General features: G+C 44.5%; 2 protein-coding genes across 6 annotated transcripts in view; one reads left to right on the plus strand and one right to left on the minus strand.

The window, feature by feature from the left end:
- Positions 1-3,808, plus strand: c2h15orf48 (chromosome 2 C15orf48 homolog). Of its 2 annotated transcripts, none has more exons than XM_061670914.1 (5): positions 1-241; positions 1,380-1,436; positions 1,554-1,642; positions 1,730-1,790; positions 3,427-3,808. In XM_061670914.1, exons 2-5 carry the CDS (start codon positions 1,398-1,400, stop codon positions 3,493-3,495), a joined length of 258 nt encoding a protein of 85 aa, XP_061526898.1. In that variant the 5' UTR covers positions 1-241; positions 1,380-1,397; the 3' UTR covers positions 3,496-3,808. The 2 variants fall into 2 exon arrangements, with proteins under 2 accessions (XP_061526898.1, XP_061526897.1); XM_061670913.1 differs by lacking the exon at positions 1-241 and adding an exon at positions 248-479.
- Positions 3,132-16,082, minus strand: part of slc30a4 (solute carrier family 30 member 4) — a 17,583-nt gene continuing 4,632 nt past the window's right edge. Inside the window, exons 4-10 of one of the 4 annotated variants that reach the window (XR_009768196.1) lie at positions 14,307-14,453; positions 14,017-14,170; positions 13,602-13,818; positions 11,847-11,952; positions 11,622-11,756; positions 10,474-10,722; positions 10,059-10,147 (exon numbers count right to left, since the gene is read on the minus strand). Coding sequence is in view for 3 of the 4 variants with exons in the window: in XM_061670903.1 (XP_061526887.1) it covers positions 9,993-10,147; positions 11,622-11,756; positions 11,847-11,952; positions 13,602-13,818; positions 14,017-14,170; positions 14,307-14,453 (914 nt within the window). In the remaining variant the exon portion in view is untranslated. Of the gene's footprint in view, positions 4,462-8,640; positions 10,148-10,169; positions 10,723-11,621; positions 11,757-11,846; positions 11,953-13,601; positions 13,819-14,016; positions 14,171-14,306; positions 14,454-16,082 lie in introns of those variants that run through there. The other 3 variants (XM_061670904.1, XM_061670903.1, XM_061670905.1) reach the window with 3 other exon arrangements.

Below are 16,082 nucleotides of genomic sequence, written 5' to 3' on the forward strand. Positions count from 1 at the left end.
GAGCTTTGAGGTCTTGTTTCCCGCCCCCTCACCTCTCAAAAGCAGTTCCCCCTTTAGGTTGCAAGGGGGCGCTGGGCACTATTGAATGTATTGATCAGTTGCATTAATGGTCGGCAAATCCTACCCTGGTGAATAGCAGAGCAGGAAGCTGTGTGCCTACGTGCCTGTCACCTCGTCCTCGCAGCCTGGAGGAGGAGATACTGCACTGACTCGCACACCGAGAGCCACTTGACGACGAAAGGTGAGAGCCGCTACACACGTGACGCCTTTCAACATAGCAAATACAAGCTGGAAACTTACCATGGGAATTAAAAGGGGATAAGCCAGGAATTTCCAAAAATGAAAGTCGGCTCTTTATAGGGAATTATGCTGTGCATTTTAGCATGATCCTAACTAAAACAAGCAGACTTCAAGTACACTTGAATATGAAGAGCCCATTGCCTCTGAAAAATGCAGAGGTCAGGCTTGAGAGGCTAGATGTAAGATGAGTTTTCATTTTTTTTTTTTTTTTTTTGCATGTTGGATGTGACTGATGGTATCTTTAGATGGCGGTGTATTTTTGGTACTAAATGAACGGGTTGGGTCAAAGGGAATGAGTCAACATTCCGGATTTTGTTGTTCAATGAATTGTCAATTTTTTTTAAATGTCACGATTTTTAATTGTATCATTTTACATGGATGTCTACTTATGACCAGAAATGTTTTACTGCCTATTTATGCTTGCATATGATACCTTTCCATAAAATTACCTTTAATTCAAATGTAATTCTCATATATTGCCATAAATGGAAAGTTCCCAATTTGGAATAAGCGGTGCCTCGAGATACGACTTTGTTCGCGACACGAGCCATCGTTCTGCTGATTTTCTGATAGGACTGCTGTGCGGCGGCAATTCAATCAACTTGCATCGCAACAGTTTATCATATAGTAAAACAGTTTTTCAGAAAATGATGCTTCAAGCTGTTTAATGCCTCAAAGTTGAAGTTTACTGGCAAACTAAACCTAAAACAGAATTACTAGTGTATTTAAAACAACCACGTAGCTTTGCCGTAGGAAAGTCCGCTAAGCTAAATGCTGACAATGCAAAACAATATAGTTGGGCTGACTGATAGCATCTCTGCTATCCGCAACTGATATTTAAATACAAATGGGGGGGGGGGGGTAACACATAGGCAGACAATACTGTATCACAAAAAGGTATATTTTCTTTATCTGCTGTGAAAAAACAACTCTTATTACTGTGGCTAACTGAGGAGTTTTGACCGTCTACATGTATCTCAAAGCACAACTGTATTTCCAAAATTCCCAATCTTAACTTTCCATGGAGATTTACCGGAAAAGTTATGGAAATTTACTGGAAAATTCCCCCCCTTTTGCAGGTATCAAAGTTGTGCAAAATGAGGGGATTTTTCCAAATGTTGAACAAGAAAAAAGAGGTGAGTTTGACTTCCATGATGTTGTTTTGTAAGTGATCAAAGCTGAAGCCACCCCCCCCCCCCCCCACTCCCCATTATTTTAAAATATTATTTAACGCTGGATCCAATTGCATGCAGCTGATCCCGCTGCTCGGTTTCACGGCTTTTGCAGCGACCGGCGCCACCACGGCGTCCATCTACTTTCTTCTCACCAAATCTGACGTCATGTGAGTGGCGCGAGAGTTGTTGTCGGCTGTCCTGTTTGTGTGTTTTCGTCAAAAGGTTTGATTGTGCTGCATTTGTATTGTTTTCAGTTTGAATAAGACCTCCAATCCAGAACCATGGGAGAGAGTGGATCCATCCAAGCCCCAAAAGGTGAAAAACTTTCACCATATTTTTTTGGTTTGAGGCACTTTTGGTTCAAATTACAGCTGAGATGAGAACAAAAGTTTCCCGAGGGCTCGTGAAAGCGGCTGAGTCACAGAGGAAGAAACATTATCGAATTAGTACAGACAGTATCAGACTGCCTTTCCACATAAATGGATATGAATGTGTGTGCCTGCATGCCAATGAGAAGCTGCTCTTCTTCTGTGGCCTTCTGTACAAGTCATTGCCAGTGGTGTCCAAACTATGGCCTGTTATACATTTTTTCATACACTAATAAACATTAAAAAAAAACAAAAAAAAAACTTTGGCTAACAATGCTTGACACACCCCACCATGCTGGTAACAAAAAGTGAGGGGGGGTTGTGACACCCACACAATACTACTACGACTACTATAACTACTATGAATAACATAAATAGAGCAGTAAATGTCAAAGTGTGGTGCGAGTATCAATAGTGATATGTGCGTTCCCTCTAGTGGAACTGGAAGAATCACTGAAATAAATGTTGGAACTGTGCCAAATGTTACAATGCCAGAACGCAACACGGTAGACGAAAATACCCGAAGTAGCGAGTAGTTATTGTTTATATATATTTTAAAGCTTTATGAAGCATTCCCACACTCGTTTACCTTTCCAATACTCTGATAAACACTTCCTGTTGGAAGATTTTTAGAATCAATTATTTGACTCAATTAGTTGAGTAATGGCATAAAAATGGATTTTGCATACTTAATACCAATACAAAATATGCATGTAAGATGCAGGTCCTATTTTTGCCCACTTGGGGTCGCCATCATGTTCTACACTGTAGTATCTATGACTTTGAATGTGTGTGGCTTTAAAAAGCTGCAGTCAGCGAATGAGAATGCAGTACTGGCTCGCCGCTAACTGACGGACCCGTTAGTCAGCGTGTTGAGTGCATCTGGGCGTCCGTTGTGGCCGTGCAGCTAATGTATGGATGTGTTTTGTTTTATGAATAAAGCATTTGAATGTGCACTAGTGGCTGTGCCAATCCTGGAGCACCTGTGGATACACGCTCCTGTAGCATGTGCTGGTACTTATTGCGACGTGAGTCTGCAGTACCATTAGTCTCTGTGGAAAAATGATGAGTGCAAAATCGTGCGACAGCGCGACAAATTGGAAATGTGCTATTGAAAAAAAAAAAGTGAACCACGATATGGCGAGGGACAACCGTACAGTATAGCTGTTAAATACAGTACTGTTATATTTAACTTAAGTACGATACACTTGCATTCAACCTTTATGAACTGTTTGTTTTCACAATTTTTATTTACATATGTACAAAACATTTCATTCAATCCTTATTGAAGTCTTTTTTTGTCTTCATATATTTAAGCAGTGTTAACTTTCAAACTGCGTAATGTGTAAATGGCTTCCAGTAGTATTAAAGTCCGTGTCCTCTAAATTCGACACACCCCAGAGAAGAGTGTGGTAAACAACTGTAAAAGTGTGAATGATTGATAAGTACAGTATATAAAATAAAAATCCTGACTCGCGATCCTTTTAACACATTCACTGCCATTGACAGCTTTAGAAGTCAAATATCCATGTGAACTGGGAAGGCTGGCAGAGAATGAGTTTTAATTTCTGTGCCCTTTACAGCTTATCACCATCAATCAGCAGTGGCAGCCAGTGAAGGAACTGGAGTTGGTGAAGAGCCTCACCAAGTGAAAAGCGTTCTGACCTCCCGCGACCCTGCCCCCCAGGCCCCCGGCCACCCACCCACCCATCGGAAGAACAGAATCCTTTGCGCACAAACTAGGATGTTTTGACAGTCAAGTGTGCGGAAACGCTCTGTCTGCTCTTTAGCTCTGCAACCACAAGGCCGATCAACCGCAAGATTGGTCTGCAAACGTTTGTCATGCTGCCAGGAATAGCTCGCACGATAAATATGAATGTAAAATGTGACACCATTGAATAATGCACTGTACTATTTAATGTAATGCTAATAAATGTGTTGCGCTAATAAATGTGTTGAATGAAATGCTTTTTCTGGTCAGCTATGTGAACCACTACACTACCAATGGCGAGATAATTATGGACCGTAAATAAGACTTTCTAGCTTTGTGGGTCAACAATGTGAACCGCTACACACCTGTTGGTTTGAACATCACAGTTATTGACTATTGATCTGCTATGTGAACCAACACTACCAATGGCTTGATAATTATTGTAGATTGTTACATAATACATTTCTAGATAGTTATATCGACTTTATTAGTCCGCTATGTTAACCACTACATCGCCCAATTTCTAAAGAGAGACTTAATTATTCAGCTAAATTAGCCACTACACGACAAATTTCTAAACTATGAATATAGATTTCATTAGCTACAGTATGTGAACCACTATAAGACCTATTTCAATACATATACATTAGTCAGCAATGTGATCGAATACACTATCAAATATTTTAATAAATTATACATTATTATAGAGCAGAGAACCATGTGGTGGAAGCTGAGACAGGACGAGTGTTGTGCAGCTTTTCGGGAAGAGGTGAGACGAGCTCTCGGTGGACGGGAGGAGCTTCCAGAAGACTGGACCGCTGCAGCCAAGGTGATCAGAGAGGCGGCCAGGAGAGTACTTGGTGTATCTTCTGGCAGGAAAGGTGAGAAGGAGACTTGGTGGTGGAACCTCACAGTAAGGGAAATCATACAAGGAAAAAGGTTAGCCAAGAAGAAGTGGGACACGGAGAGGACCGAGGAGGAGAGGCGAAAGGAATACATTGAGATGCGACACATTGCAAAGGTCGAGGTGGCAAAGGCCAAACGAGGCAAATGATGACATGTATGGCAGGTTGGACACTAAAGAAGGAGAAAAGGATCTAAACAGGTTGGCCAGACAGAGGGATAGAGATGGGAAGGATGTGCAGCAGGTTAGGGTGATTAAGGATAGAAGATGGAAATATGTTGATTGGTGCCAGCAGTGTGCTAGCTAGATGGAAAGAATACTTCGAGGAGTTGATGAATGAGGAAAATGAGAGCGAAGGGAGAGCAACAGGAGGAACAGTTAGAAAGATGGAGACATGTACTGGAAAGCAGAGGAATGAAGATTAGCCAAAGTAAGACAGAATATATGTGCATGAACGAGAGGGGTGGTGCAGAAGAGTGAGGCTACAGGGAGAAGAGATAGCGAGGGTGGAGGACTTGAAATAGTTGGGGTCAACCGTCCAGAGCAACGGTGAGTGTGGTCAGGAAGTGAAGAAACTGATCCAAGCAGGTTGGAACGGGTGGAGGAAGGTGTCAGGTGTGGTATGTGACAGAAGAATCTTTGCGAGGATGAAGGGCAAAGTTTATAAAACAGTGGTGAGGTCGGCCATGATGGACGGATTAGAGACCGTGGCACTGAAGAGACAACAGGAAGGAGAGCTGGAGGTGGCGCAAATGAAGAAGTTGAGGTTCGCTCTCGGAGTGACCGGATTGGATAAAATTAGAAATGAGCTCATCAGAGGGACGGCCGAGGTTCGATGTTTTGGAGACAAAGTTAGAGAGAGCAGACTTGGATGGTTTGGACACGTCCAGAGGAGAAATAGTGAGTATATTGGTAGAAGGACGATGAGGATGGAGCTGCCAGGCAAGAGAGCGAGAGGAAGACCAAAGAGAAGGTTGATGGATGTCGTGAGGGAAGACAGGAGGCCCGTTGGTGTTGGAGAGGAGGATGCAGGAGATAGGCTTCCGTGGAAAAGGATGACGCGCTGTGGCGACCCCTAAAGGGACAAGCCCGAAGGAAAAGAAGAAGTAAGCTATGCGAATAAGTACGCGACCACTTTCTAGATAATTACTAACAATAATAAATAAACTTTTATTTGTCACTGTGAGGCGGCACGGTGGCCGACCGGTTAGAGCGTCAGCCTCACGGTTCTGAGGACCCGGGTTCAAGTCCCCGGCCCCGCCTGTGTGGAGTTTGCATGTTCTCCCCGTGCCCGCGTGGGTTTTCTCCGGGCACTCCGGTTTCCTGCCTCATCCCAAAAACACGCATGAATTGGAGACTCTAAATTGCCCGTAGGCGTGACTGTGAGTGCGAATGGTTGTTTGTTTCTATGTGCCCTGCGATTGGCTGGCAACCAGTTCAGGGCGTACCCCGCCTCCTGCCCGACGACAGCCGGGATAGGCTCCGGCACGCCCGCGACCCGCGTGAGGAGGAGCGGCTCAGAAAATGGATGGATGGATAGTCACTGTGAACCATTATAGTACCAATCCATCCATCCATCTTCTACCGCTTATCGGAGGTCGGGTCGCGGGGGCAGTAGCTTTAGCAGGGACGCCCAGACTTCCCTTTCCCCAGCCACTTCATCCGTCTCTTCCGGGGGGATCCCGAGACGTTCCCAGGTCACCCGAAGGATGTAATCTCTCCGGCGTGTCCTGGGTCGTCCCCGGGGTCTCCTCCCGGTGGGACGTACCGATTTCCAGATAAATGGACTTTATTAGTCAGCTACGTGAATCATTACAGGACCAATTTCTAGACTATTACAGACTTTATTAGTCACTACGTGAACCACTACACTACCAATGTCTAGATAATGAGTATAGAGTATATTTATCTTGCCGCTCGGTCATTGCCACCATTGAAAAGAAGACTCTCGTCCAACCAGTTTATGTGTGCATGCGCTTCAAGCCTCCCCCACAACCTATTTTATTTATTATGGAGGACGATCCACTTCTAGTCTATCACGTCTCATTCCAGACCAGTCGCTGTAGTGCGTGCGGTCGTATTGAACACAGCTCGACTGTTGCCTCATGAATGATTAATCGCATCACAACGGGCGAGTCTAGGCGAGGTTTCCCGGAATCGCATTCATCCCCGTGGAACATTTTCGCTCTTTGCTTCAACGTTTGGAGTTGAGTCGTCGCCTCCAGTCGCGTCACGTCACGATAGTGATGAAAGTTCAAAAATGTATCGGGAGTATTTCTACTGCATATCAAGCTACAGCGTGTGCAGCTCAAATGTTATTTCAGGAAACAATAGCAGAGGAGGAAGGATGTCGTGTGTCGGAAGGACTTTGCGGGCGTGACGTATCGAGTGTGTCGCAACGCACAAACATCGAAGGTGCTTTGCTCATTTCAGTTATTGACTATTAGTCAGCTATGTGAACAATTACCATTCGGGCGAGATGACAACAATAACCTTTCTAGATGACCAGTGATTTGATAAAATGGTTGTTGACTAGTTCAGCTACATTAACCACGAGACTAATTTTAGAAGTCATCTATATGATCAACTGTGTGACCATTTTCTATATAATTATAGACTTCGTTCGTCAGCTAATTGGTTGGTGCCTCTCGTGGCCGCAATCCCCGGACCCGTTGGTGGACACCGGGGGACACAGGGATCCTGCGGGAGGTGGTTGGGGAGTACGGGGTACCGAACCCCCTGATACGGGCTGTTCGGTCCCCGTACGACCGGTGTCAGCGTTTGGTCCGCATTGCCGGCAGTAAGTCGGACTCGTTCCCGGTGAGGGTTGGACTCCGCCGAGGCTGCCCTTCGTCACCGATTCTGTTCGGAACTTTTACGGACAGAATTTCAAGGCGCAGCCGAGGCGTAGAGGGGGTCCGGTTTGGTGGCCCCAGTATTGCATCTCTGCTTTTTGCAGAAGATGAGCGGCCGAAATGAGTTTCCTCCGCAGGGTGTCCGGGCTCTCCCTTAGAGATAGGTTGAGAAGCTCGGTCATCCGGGAGGATCTCAGAGTTGAGCCGCTGCTCCTCCGCATCGAGAGGAACCAGATGAGGTGGCTGGGGCACCTGATTCGATGCCTCCCGGACGCCTCCCTGGTGTGAGGTGTTCCGGGCACGTCCCACCAGGAGGAGAGCCCTGGGACGACCCAGGACACGCTGGAGAGACTACATCCTTAGGTTGGCCCGGGAATGCCTCGGGATCCCCCCCCCCCCCCCAACCACTACACATTTCTATCTTTTTAAATCAGCTATGTGAATCACTACGCTACTAATTTCTAGATATTTATAGACTTGATTAGTCAGCAACATGAACCACGACCCTACCAATTTCTAGATCATTTATATTTACATACCTCATTAGTCAGCTGTGTGAACCACCACACTACATATGCCTCAACAATATAAACTTTTTTAATCAGCAACGATACCAATTTCTAGATAATTATATACCTCACATGAACCACTACACTACATATTTCTAGATAATCGAAACTTTTTAAAATCAGCTACGAGAAACATCCATCCATCCATTTTCTGAGCCGCTTCTCCTCACGCGGGTCGCGGGCGTGCCGGAGCCTATCCCAGCTGTCGTCGGGCAGGAGGCGGGGTACGCCCTGAACTGGTTGCCAGCCAATGGCAGGGCACGTCGAAACAAACAACCATTTGCACTCGCATTCACACCACACAGGCGGGGCCGGGGATTGAACCCCGGTCCTCAGAACTGTGAGGCAGACGCTCTAACCAGTCTCTCTCTCTCTCTCTCTCTCTCTCTCTCTCTCTCTCTCTCTCTCTCTCTCTCTCTCTCTCTCTCTCTCTCTCTCTCTCTCTCTCTCTCTATATATATATATATATATATATATATATATATACCCCACTGCGCTACCAATTTCAAATGAATTAATATACTTAATCAGCTATTTGAACCACGATACCATCAATTTGTAGACAGACTATGAGAGATTTGTGGGAACCAACAACCTACCAATTTCTATAGAATTCTAGATCTCATTAATAAACTGTGATAATACTTCAATTGAAACACAAACACTTTACTTTTATATGTTTACAATTTCCTAAGTACTACAGTACTGTACAGCATTATAAAAGTGCACCACCCAGTGGAGGGTAAGGACATTGCAGTCAATGTCGTTTTAATGCATTTATAAGGTTTGCAATTGTAAAAAGTACTTTGCAATAGTACGGTAATAAATATTGAATTATTACCACTCAGTGTCAAATTAAGCTTTAGTGTTGATGTTGCTCATTACATTGGTCATTTGAGCATTTTTTCAATGCTTTGCATTAACTGTACATGATTGTTCAAATGTGACTATATTATTAGCACCTTTCCAAGTCTCCTTTGCAAGAGAAACATTTGAAGCATTGTGAGTGAAACAATATTTTATTACAAAACAAAGCATGTGATCCAGATTTGGGCATTCTGCGACGAATATGAAGAGCTTTACTATTTGTGAACGCGGAGTCACCCTTTTGTCTGCGAACACGGAAAATACTGGAGGAGAGTTGACTCAGTGCCACGACGCCGTCAGCCGCCAATGAGGTAACAGCAGCCTTCATTGCACTCGACTGCTGCTGCTGCCGGCGACGACTCTGCAGTCAGTGTTGACACAATTGAGTTCAAATAGGAGTGTGGGTCGGTCTTGCAGTGTTGTCGCTGAGCAGAAAGTGACTTTAGTTAAAGGCTAGTAACGCAAGTACAATGAGCCGCATCAAGTGATTCGGTCTGCTGTACTTTTCCGGTAACCTACGGCAAGCCGTTTGAGCATTAATTCCATATCCTTGATTTCCACCTTAAGGTCCAAGTACTGGGAAGCTCTCTGTCCTTACTTGCGAGGCAAAACTGCACTAGTAGGATAACTACATGTCACTTGTGAGGCAAAACTCGGCAGTAGTTGACATCGAGCTCTAGATGTTAACTAGTAGAATTTTATGTCAGTAGTAGTATTAGTAGCATGCAGTAGCCAAAGTTGTCCTAATAGTGTGTAGAAATGTTGTCAAGTAGTGGGGGGGGGGGGGACAAAAAAACATTACTAGTAAGACACAACCATTTTACGAGTGCGCCGAGTTGTCTTACTCGTGAGGACAAAGAGCATATAGTACACGGACCTTAAGATGGATATCAAGGCTACTGAATACATTCTCAAACGGCTTTCCATAGTTAAAGTAACATACAGGCCCAAAACACAATAACAAAAACTATTCACCAGTTGCCATAAATCAAAGTGTAAAAAAAAAAAAAAAGTGTAAATTGGCCTTCATGGTGATTTAAGAGAAAGTGCCGATGGTTCATGTTCCTGAGCTGAACATGTCAAAGCTCAGTCGGTCCTCACAAGCGGCAGTAACCCTTTCCGTCACCAGGAGTGTTACTTCTGGGCGGTGCAACACCCGGGTGCCTTCTGCTCGTACTCGCCAACAAGTGGCTCCAAAGAAACGCACAGAGAGGAAGAAGTGAGAGGAGTAGAAATGTCTAGTTTAAGCGCTGGGCTGCTGACAGCGCGCACAGGTGCGCACGGGCCTCTGCCTGTGCGTCTGGACCTGAACCGTGCATCTGGTCAGGCCGTAGGTGCGAAGCAGCAGGTGGCGGGCCTTTGCCTGGACGTCCTCCCACTCGCTGGCACTGGACGCCGCTGCGAGCACGACAAAGGCACGTGAGCTTGCAAAAGTGCGCATGCAAAATTAACACAATTGAGTTGGGAGCGCTTGCTAGGATGGAGCACAACAAGCAGAAGTTTGGCGGAGTCTTCAAGATGTTCGTTTACTGTTGTTTACTTTGAAAACTACACGTAAAACAAAGCAAGCCGACAGGTCTGCTAGCTTAATGCTAACACACAATGCAAAACACTACAGAAGAGCTCCCAAAGCTAACATCAATGCTCATCCTTTAAGCAACTTGCAGTGTATTTGAACACAAGTGGGAGCAACACATGCAGACAGACAAAGTAACAATACTCACAGTTATTTATTCAACTCCTATTTTTGCAGCTTAGTTGAGACGGTCTTCTTCGGTGTTTCATCATCAAATCTACGCGTCGTATGTCTGCGTATTTACACGACACCAGTAGAAGCAGCACAAGGCTCGAGGAAATTAGAGCGTGAAGTCCTGTCTGTCCTGACAGGTCAGTGCTGCGTCACGCAATGGTTTAACCCTCAGGCTTCGTTCGATTTTCAGCGTGTTCGTGGCCAGCTTTAGCACGTACACAGTCTGTAATTTGGAAGGTTTTTTGTTGTTGTTGTTGGTTTCTTTAACAGGTGAAAGTTTCTAAACGAACACAGACTTTCTACTTCTTAATATTAAAAATGTCACTCATTTGCTCTTCTGGAACGCAGCAAACCATTATACAGAGGCTTATTTTATTTCTAAGAATAAATATTACATGAAATTGCTCCTTTGTCCAAAAATTGATCAATGATGTCGCGGCAATGCAATAGAAAACAAACAAACAAAAAAAACTTACATTTTCGAATGTTGAGTCCAGAATGAAACCCATTTTACCCAAACTGTATAATTAAATGATAAGGAATTAAAAGAAGAGGTTTTCATAGGTTTCAATTGGTCAAAAGTGCTTTCAGAGCCAAAAGGAACAATGCGATGTATACCGTGCATCCATCCATTTTCTGAGCCGCTTCTCCTCAATATGGTCGCGGACGCGCTGGAGCCTATCCCAGCTATTATCGGGCAGAAGGCGGGGTACGCCCTGAACCGGTTACCGGCCAATCGCAGGGCACATACAAACAAACAACCATTCACGCTTACGGGCAATTTAGCGTATGTTTTTGGGATGAGGGAGGAAACCGGAGTGCCCGGAGAAAAGCCACGCAGGCACGGGGAGAACATGCAAACTCCACACAGGCGGGGCCCCGCGGGGATTGAAAAAAGCCACAACCTTGGGAAGTTCCATTAAATGTGCATTCACACCACTGAAATGGTGCCAAAAAGAAGGAGGAAGGAGGAAGGAGGTGGAGACAAATGGTTAAAAATGAATCTGAGTAATGGAGCCAAGCGCGAGTCCATTAACGTCCCGTTCCCGTTTTAAGCCACGAAAGGAACGAGAAATGAAACGAAGCTTATGAGTGTTTGCAAATTGTGCTGAAGTGACTCACTGAGCTGAAGATGCACAAGCGCTGCAGTTTTATCCGCAGTCAGCGCCCAAATATTCAGCTCGTCGACCGACTGCACGGCTTCCAGCTTCAGGAGGTCCTCTTTGATCCGCACAGTGTCGAGGTGTCTGGGCACGCCTGGACGGCGGCCAAAAAAGGGAAAACTACTGCACGGATCCTCGTGGAAGAACGCACGGTCGCACGTTTGGGTAACAAGCAGATACTTGCCTTCCAGCACGATGACTGTCGTGTCACGTATGATGCGGACTGTTGTGAACAGAACCAGAACTGAGAAGATGTAGGTGCAGATGGGATCTGCCAGTTTGTAGTCCGGCTGAGGAGGGAGAGACAGAGCACCTTCATATATTGGTGAACGCAAAGGTGTGAACGGCATACAAATTCATTGGATGGAACGCAACTCAATTCAATTCAATTCAATTCAATTCACAACAAGCAGGTGTTTAGCAGATGGCGAAAGATGAAAAAAGACGCTTCCAGCTGTTTATTGCCACTCCGGGTTGAAGTTTACGCTTAAACTAAACATAAAACAAAGATCATCACATGTTCTGTATTTAAAGCAACCACATAGCTTTGCCTTCAGAAAGTGCGTTGCGCTTCAATGCGAACAAACAACGCAAAACACCACTGACATGCTAACAATTAGCATCGACAGTTGTTGCTTGAACAAAAACGGTGGAGCAACTCATTTAATATAACAATATTCACTGGCATAAATTTCAAAATACTGCATCTTACTGAGTCACAGTAGTAGTAGAAGTAGTACTATTCTTCTTCATGTGCCTGCGTTATAATGCCTCAATTTGGATTGTAGCATTAAATCATGATGCACAAGGTTCTTAATTCTTCCAAATTCGATTTATTTACGTTATTACTCTGTTTTTATATAATTTAGTACGTCAAGTAAAATATTGTAGAGCGTGATTTTTTATTATTAAAAAAAAAAATTCTTACACTTACAACATAGCTGCGAACAGAGAGGGGCTAGTTTACAAAAGCAGGTTTAGTCTTGCCAAGTTAGTAACTTTTCTGCCCCTCTATTAAAAAAAAAATGTAAAAATAAAATTGGCAACTTTAATAACAACTCGAGACAACACGAGCTGAATCATTTTCACATTCTTTGCAAAAGCATAGCGTTATTGACATGTTGTCAACCTTTCCTTTTCCAAGCCAAAAATATTTTTCTGAGGTCACCATGCCATACCTGTACACAAGAAAAGAGCACGGGAGAGCTGAAGGGGCTGCGGCGTTACAGAAATATGCAGCGGCAAAGGCATGCAGTTTGACGTCTGATCTCACGATATTAAATTGTTACATATTTAAAATGTGAATTTATTAAGGACTGCGTTTGCGTACAGCATCTCACCAAAGTAGGTATACCCCTCACACTTTTGTATACATCGTATTTTATCTTTTGATGGTACAACACTGAAGAAATATAATATACTAACAATTTTCTTCTCGCCTTCGCCATCTTTATTTGCCAAATTTAACACAGCTGCTCCCCATTCACACCTGAGACAGTTTCATTTAGGGGTGTACTCACCTTTGTTGCCAGCAGTTTAAGACATTCATGGCTGTGAGTTATTTTGAGGAGACAGTAAATTTACACTGTTATACAAGCTGTGCACAACTTTGCATTCTTATCACATGAATAGATCGGTAATCAAGTATGTATACCAAAGTGTGAGGGGTGTACCCACTTTTGAAAGCTACTGTACATGTTTTGACAAAATGGACAGTTTTTTTTCCCAAGAAAGAAAGAAAAAAAACTATACTTTTAGGACATTGTTTCTGAAAGAAATAAAAAGCAAAAGCAAGATCGTCATTTGCTTTTTCTAGAAGAAAAGGGGAGAAAATCGATGAAAACCAGAAACTGGATTTGATCCAAATCAGACCTTCGTAAAGATTATATATATTTTTTTAAACACACACAAAAACAAACGAGGTATTATTTGAAGGAACCTTGAAGCGGATGATGTATGCAGCTATGAGAACCCCAACGCTCTGGAGGAGGTCGCCCAAAGCGTGGATGAAGGCGGCCCGGACAGCCAGGCTGCCGCGTGGCCTTTGGTTGTGTCCGGACCCTGCGGATTGCGAGCCCGACGCAGCTGCGGTCCCGTGAGGGTGAGCGTGGCCGTGAGAGTGAAGGTGACCGCCTTGGTTTAATAAGAAGCCCATTCTGAATAGAAATGCATTTTTTTTTTTAATGTTTAACGTATATCACAGGAGTCACACTTAAAAAAACACACACTCTCTGTCACGCACCCACTCTCACTTATACTTAAATTCATCTCTCACACACACACACACACACACACACACACACACACACTGGACTGCGGCTCTCATTTAGTGCGCCGCACACATTCAGACTCACATGAGGTTGACAGCCAAGCCCACAGCCGCCGTGATGATCATGACGTCGCCGTCGATGTCGAAGTCTTGCGTAAGCGTCCTCTGAACGGCCTCAAAGAGCAGTATCGCCGTCAGGATGTAGATGAGCGTCACACTGAGGACCGCCGATATCACCTCTGCACCAGAGACAGTACAAAATATCAAAATGTACTAGTTTCATTTTCGCCTCGATTAATTGTTCCACCGGTTTCACTCATTCCTCAGTTAAGAATTGTCACGCATCACTTTGGGGTCTTGAAAGGAGAGCCTTACCGAGGCGATGCAGTCCAAAGGTGAATCTCTTGGTGGGTGGTTTAGTGGACAGCCACAGAGCAAGCAGGGAGAAAAGGATACCCACCACATCCGCCAACATGTGCACAGCGTCGGTCATGATGGCGAGGCTGTTTGACACATAGCCACCTGAGACAAAACCATACAATGACAGCCTCGGTACTCAGCTACATATACTCAAACATGCCACACCATTAGGCACATGTGATGCCATACAAGAGATGTATTTTTTGGGGGGGGGGCTTGTCTTTACACGCCTCCATCATGGTATAGAACAGGGGAGTCAAATTCATTTTTGTCACGGGCCACATCGTACTTATGACTTGCCTCGGAGGGCCGCTACAACTGTGAACCCATGTAACTGAAAGATTACCTCATCAGAATCAGAATCAGAATCCTCTTTAGATCTGTGTGAAGACTGGAGCGAGCTGGTCTGCTGGTCAAATAAGAATTTGAGGCAGGATGGGGACACATGGTCCGGGACTGCCGCTTTGTTAATCTTTTGTTGTTTGAAGATGCGTCTCACATCCTGCTCGCGGATGGTTGACGCGGAAGTCGGTGGTGCGATTGTTGTCGGTGGTGCGGCGGTGGGTGGGTGTGGGGTGTGAAAGTGTCCTTTTCAAATCGGCAGTAGAAGGTATTCAAGTCGTCGGCTAGTGTGCCATTGGTCTCAGCTTGGGGGGGATCGTCGCTTGTAATTTGTCAGCGATTGGAAAGCATGCCAGAGTCATTTAGCGTCGTTAGCGCTAAACTGTTTTTCTAACTTTGCTGCATAGTTCCTCTTTGCAATGTTAATTTCTTTATAATATACACAACACATTGATGAATAGCCACTTTTGAAATCAGAAGCCTATAAAAATCAACTATTACATTTCTTTTGTAAAAATGCTTACAAATATCCCAATGGCATTACACCAGAACACAGTGAGCCATTTTGATTTGCGATCGCGGGCCACATAAAATGATGCGGCGGGCCGGATCTGGCCCCCGGGCCACCGGTTTGACACCTGTACAATAGAAAGTCGTTTTGGAAATCATTACATAATCCAGACGACAAGCAAAAACAGTATCTGTAGGTTAATAATTAGCCTCCACGGAAGATCACATTGTCAGAGTTGTAATAAATACTGAGGCTGTCGTTTTACAGTCATGTACAACTGCACCACATTATACTCAAGAGCTGTTTAATGTTTTTGTTATCTCATTTAGCTACATGACACAGACAAGAAAACAAAAACGCAATAGTCAAATGCTGCAAAGGTTGCAGAATTGTGAAGATATAGCGTTCATTTCTCACCAGGTCAGTTTTCACGACTTTTTGTGTGTGGCTAAACCGAGGCCCATTGTTGCACTTTGGCCCCCGCACGAGTTGCGCCTTCCGAGCTGTATAAGAGTTGCGCCTTCGCCCGCCTCTTCTGGCGCATGCGTCTCCCCATTGCATAGTCTGCTCGTCCCTTAGAGTGCCCCGTTGTTGGCTGTGAATGCCCGCGCATCACACAAAGAACAGCGGAAGAGCATAGCCGCTTTCGAGTGCCTCATTGTCATCTGTGAGTGCACACGTCATGGAAGAGAAGGCGAAAGAGCGAGGTAAACACTAGAAAATTCCGGTGTGACAGCAGCGTGTGGATTATTTATTATGATTATGTATTTTTTTAAATCATTCAAATTTGCCAGTGTTGTTCACAGTATTTTTCTCTGTGGCGTGTCAAATTTAGAAAGCGTTTGCCTTAGAGGGCCTTTAAAGTTACATTTAAGTTC

The sequence above is a fragment of the Phycodurus eques genome, chromosome 2 (genome assembly GCF_024500275.1).
Source record: "Phycodurus eques isolate BA_2022a chromosome 2, UOR_Pequ_1.1, whole genome shotgun sequence".
Taxonomy (NCBI): Eukaryota; Metazoa; Chordata; class Actinopteri; order Syngnathiformes; family Syngnathidae; genus Phycodurus; species Phycodurus eques.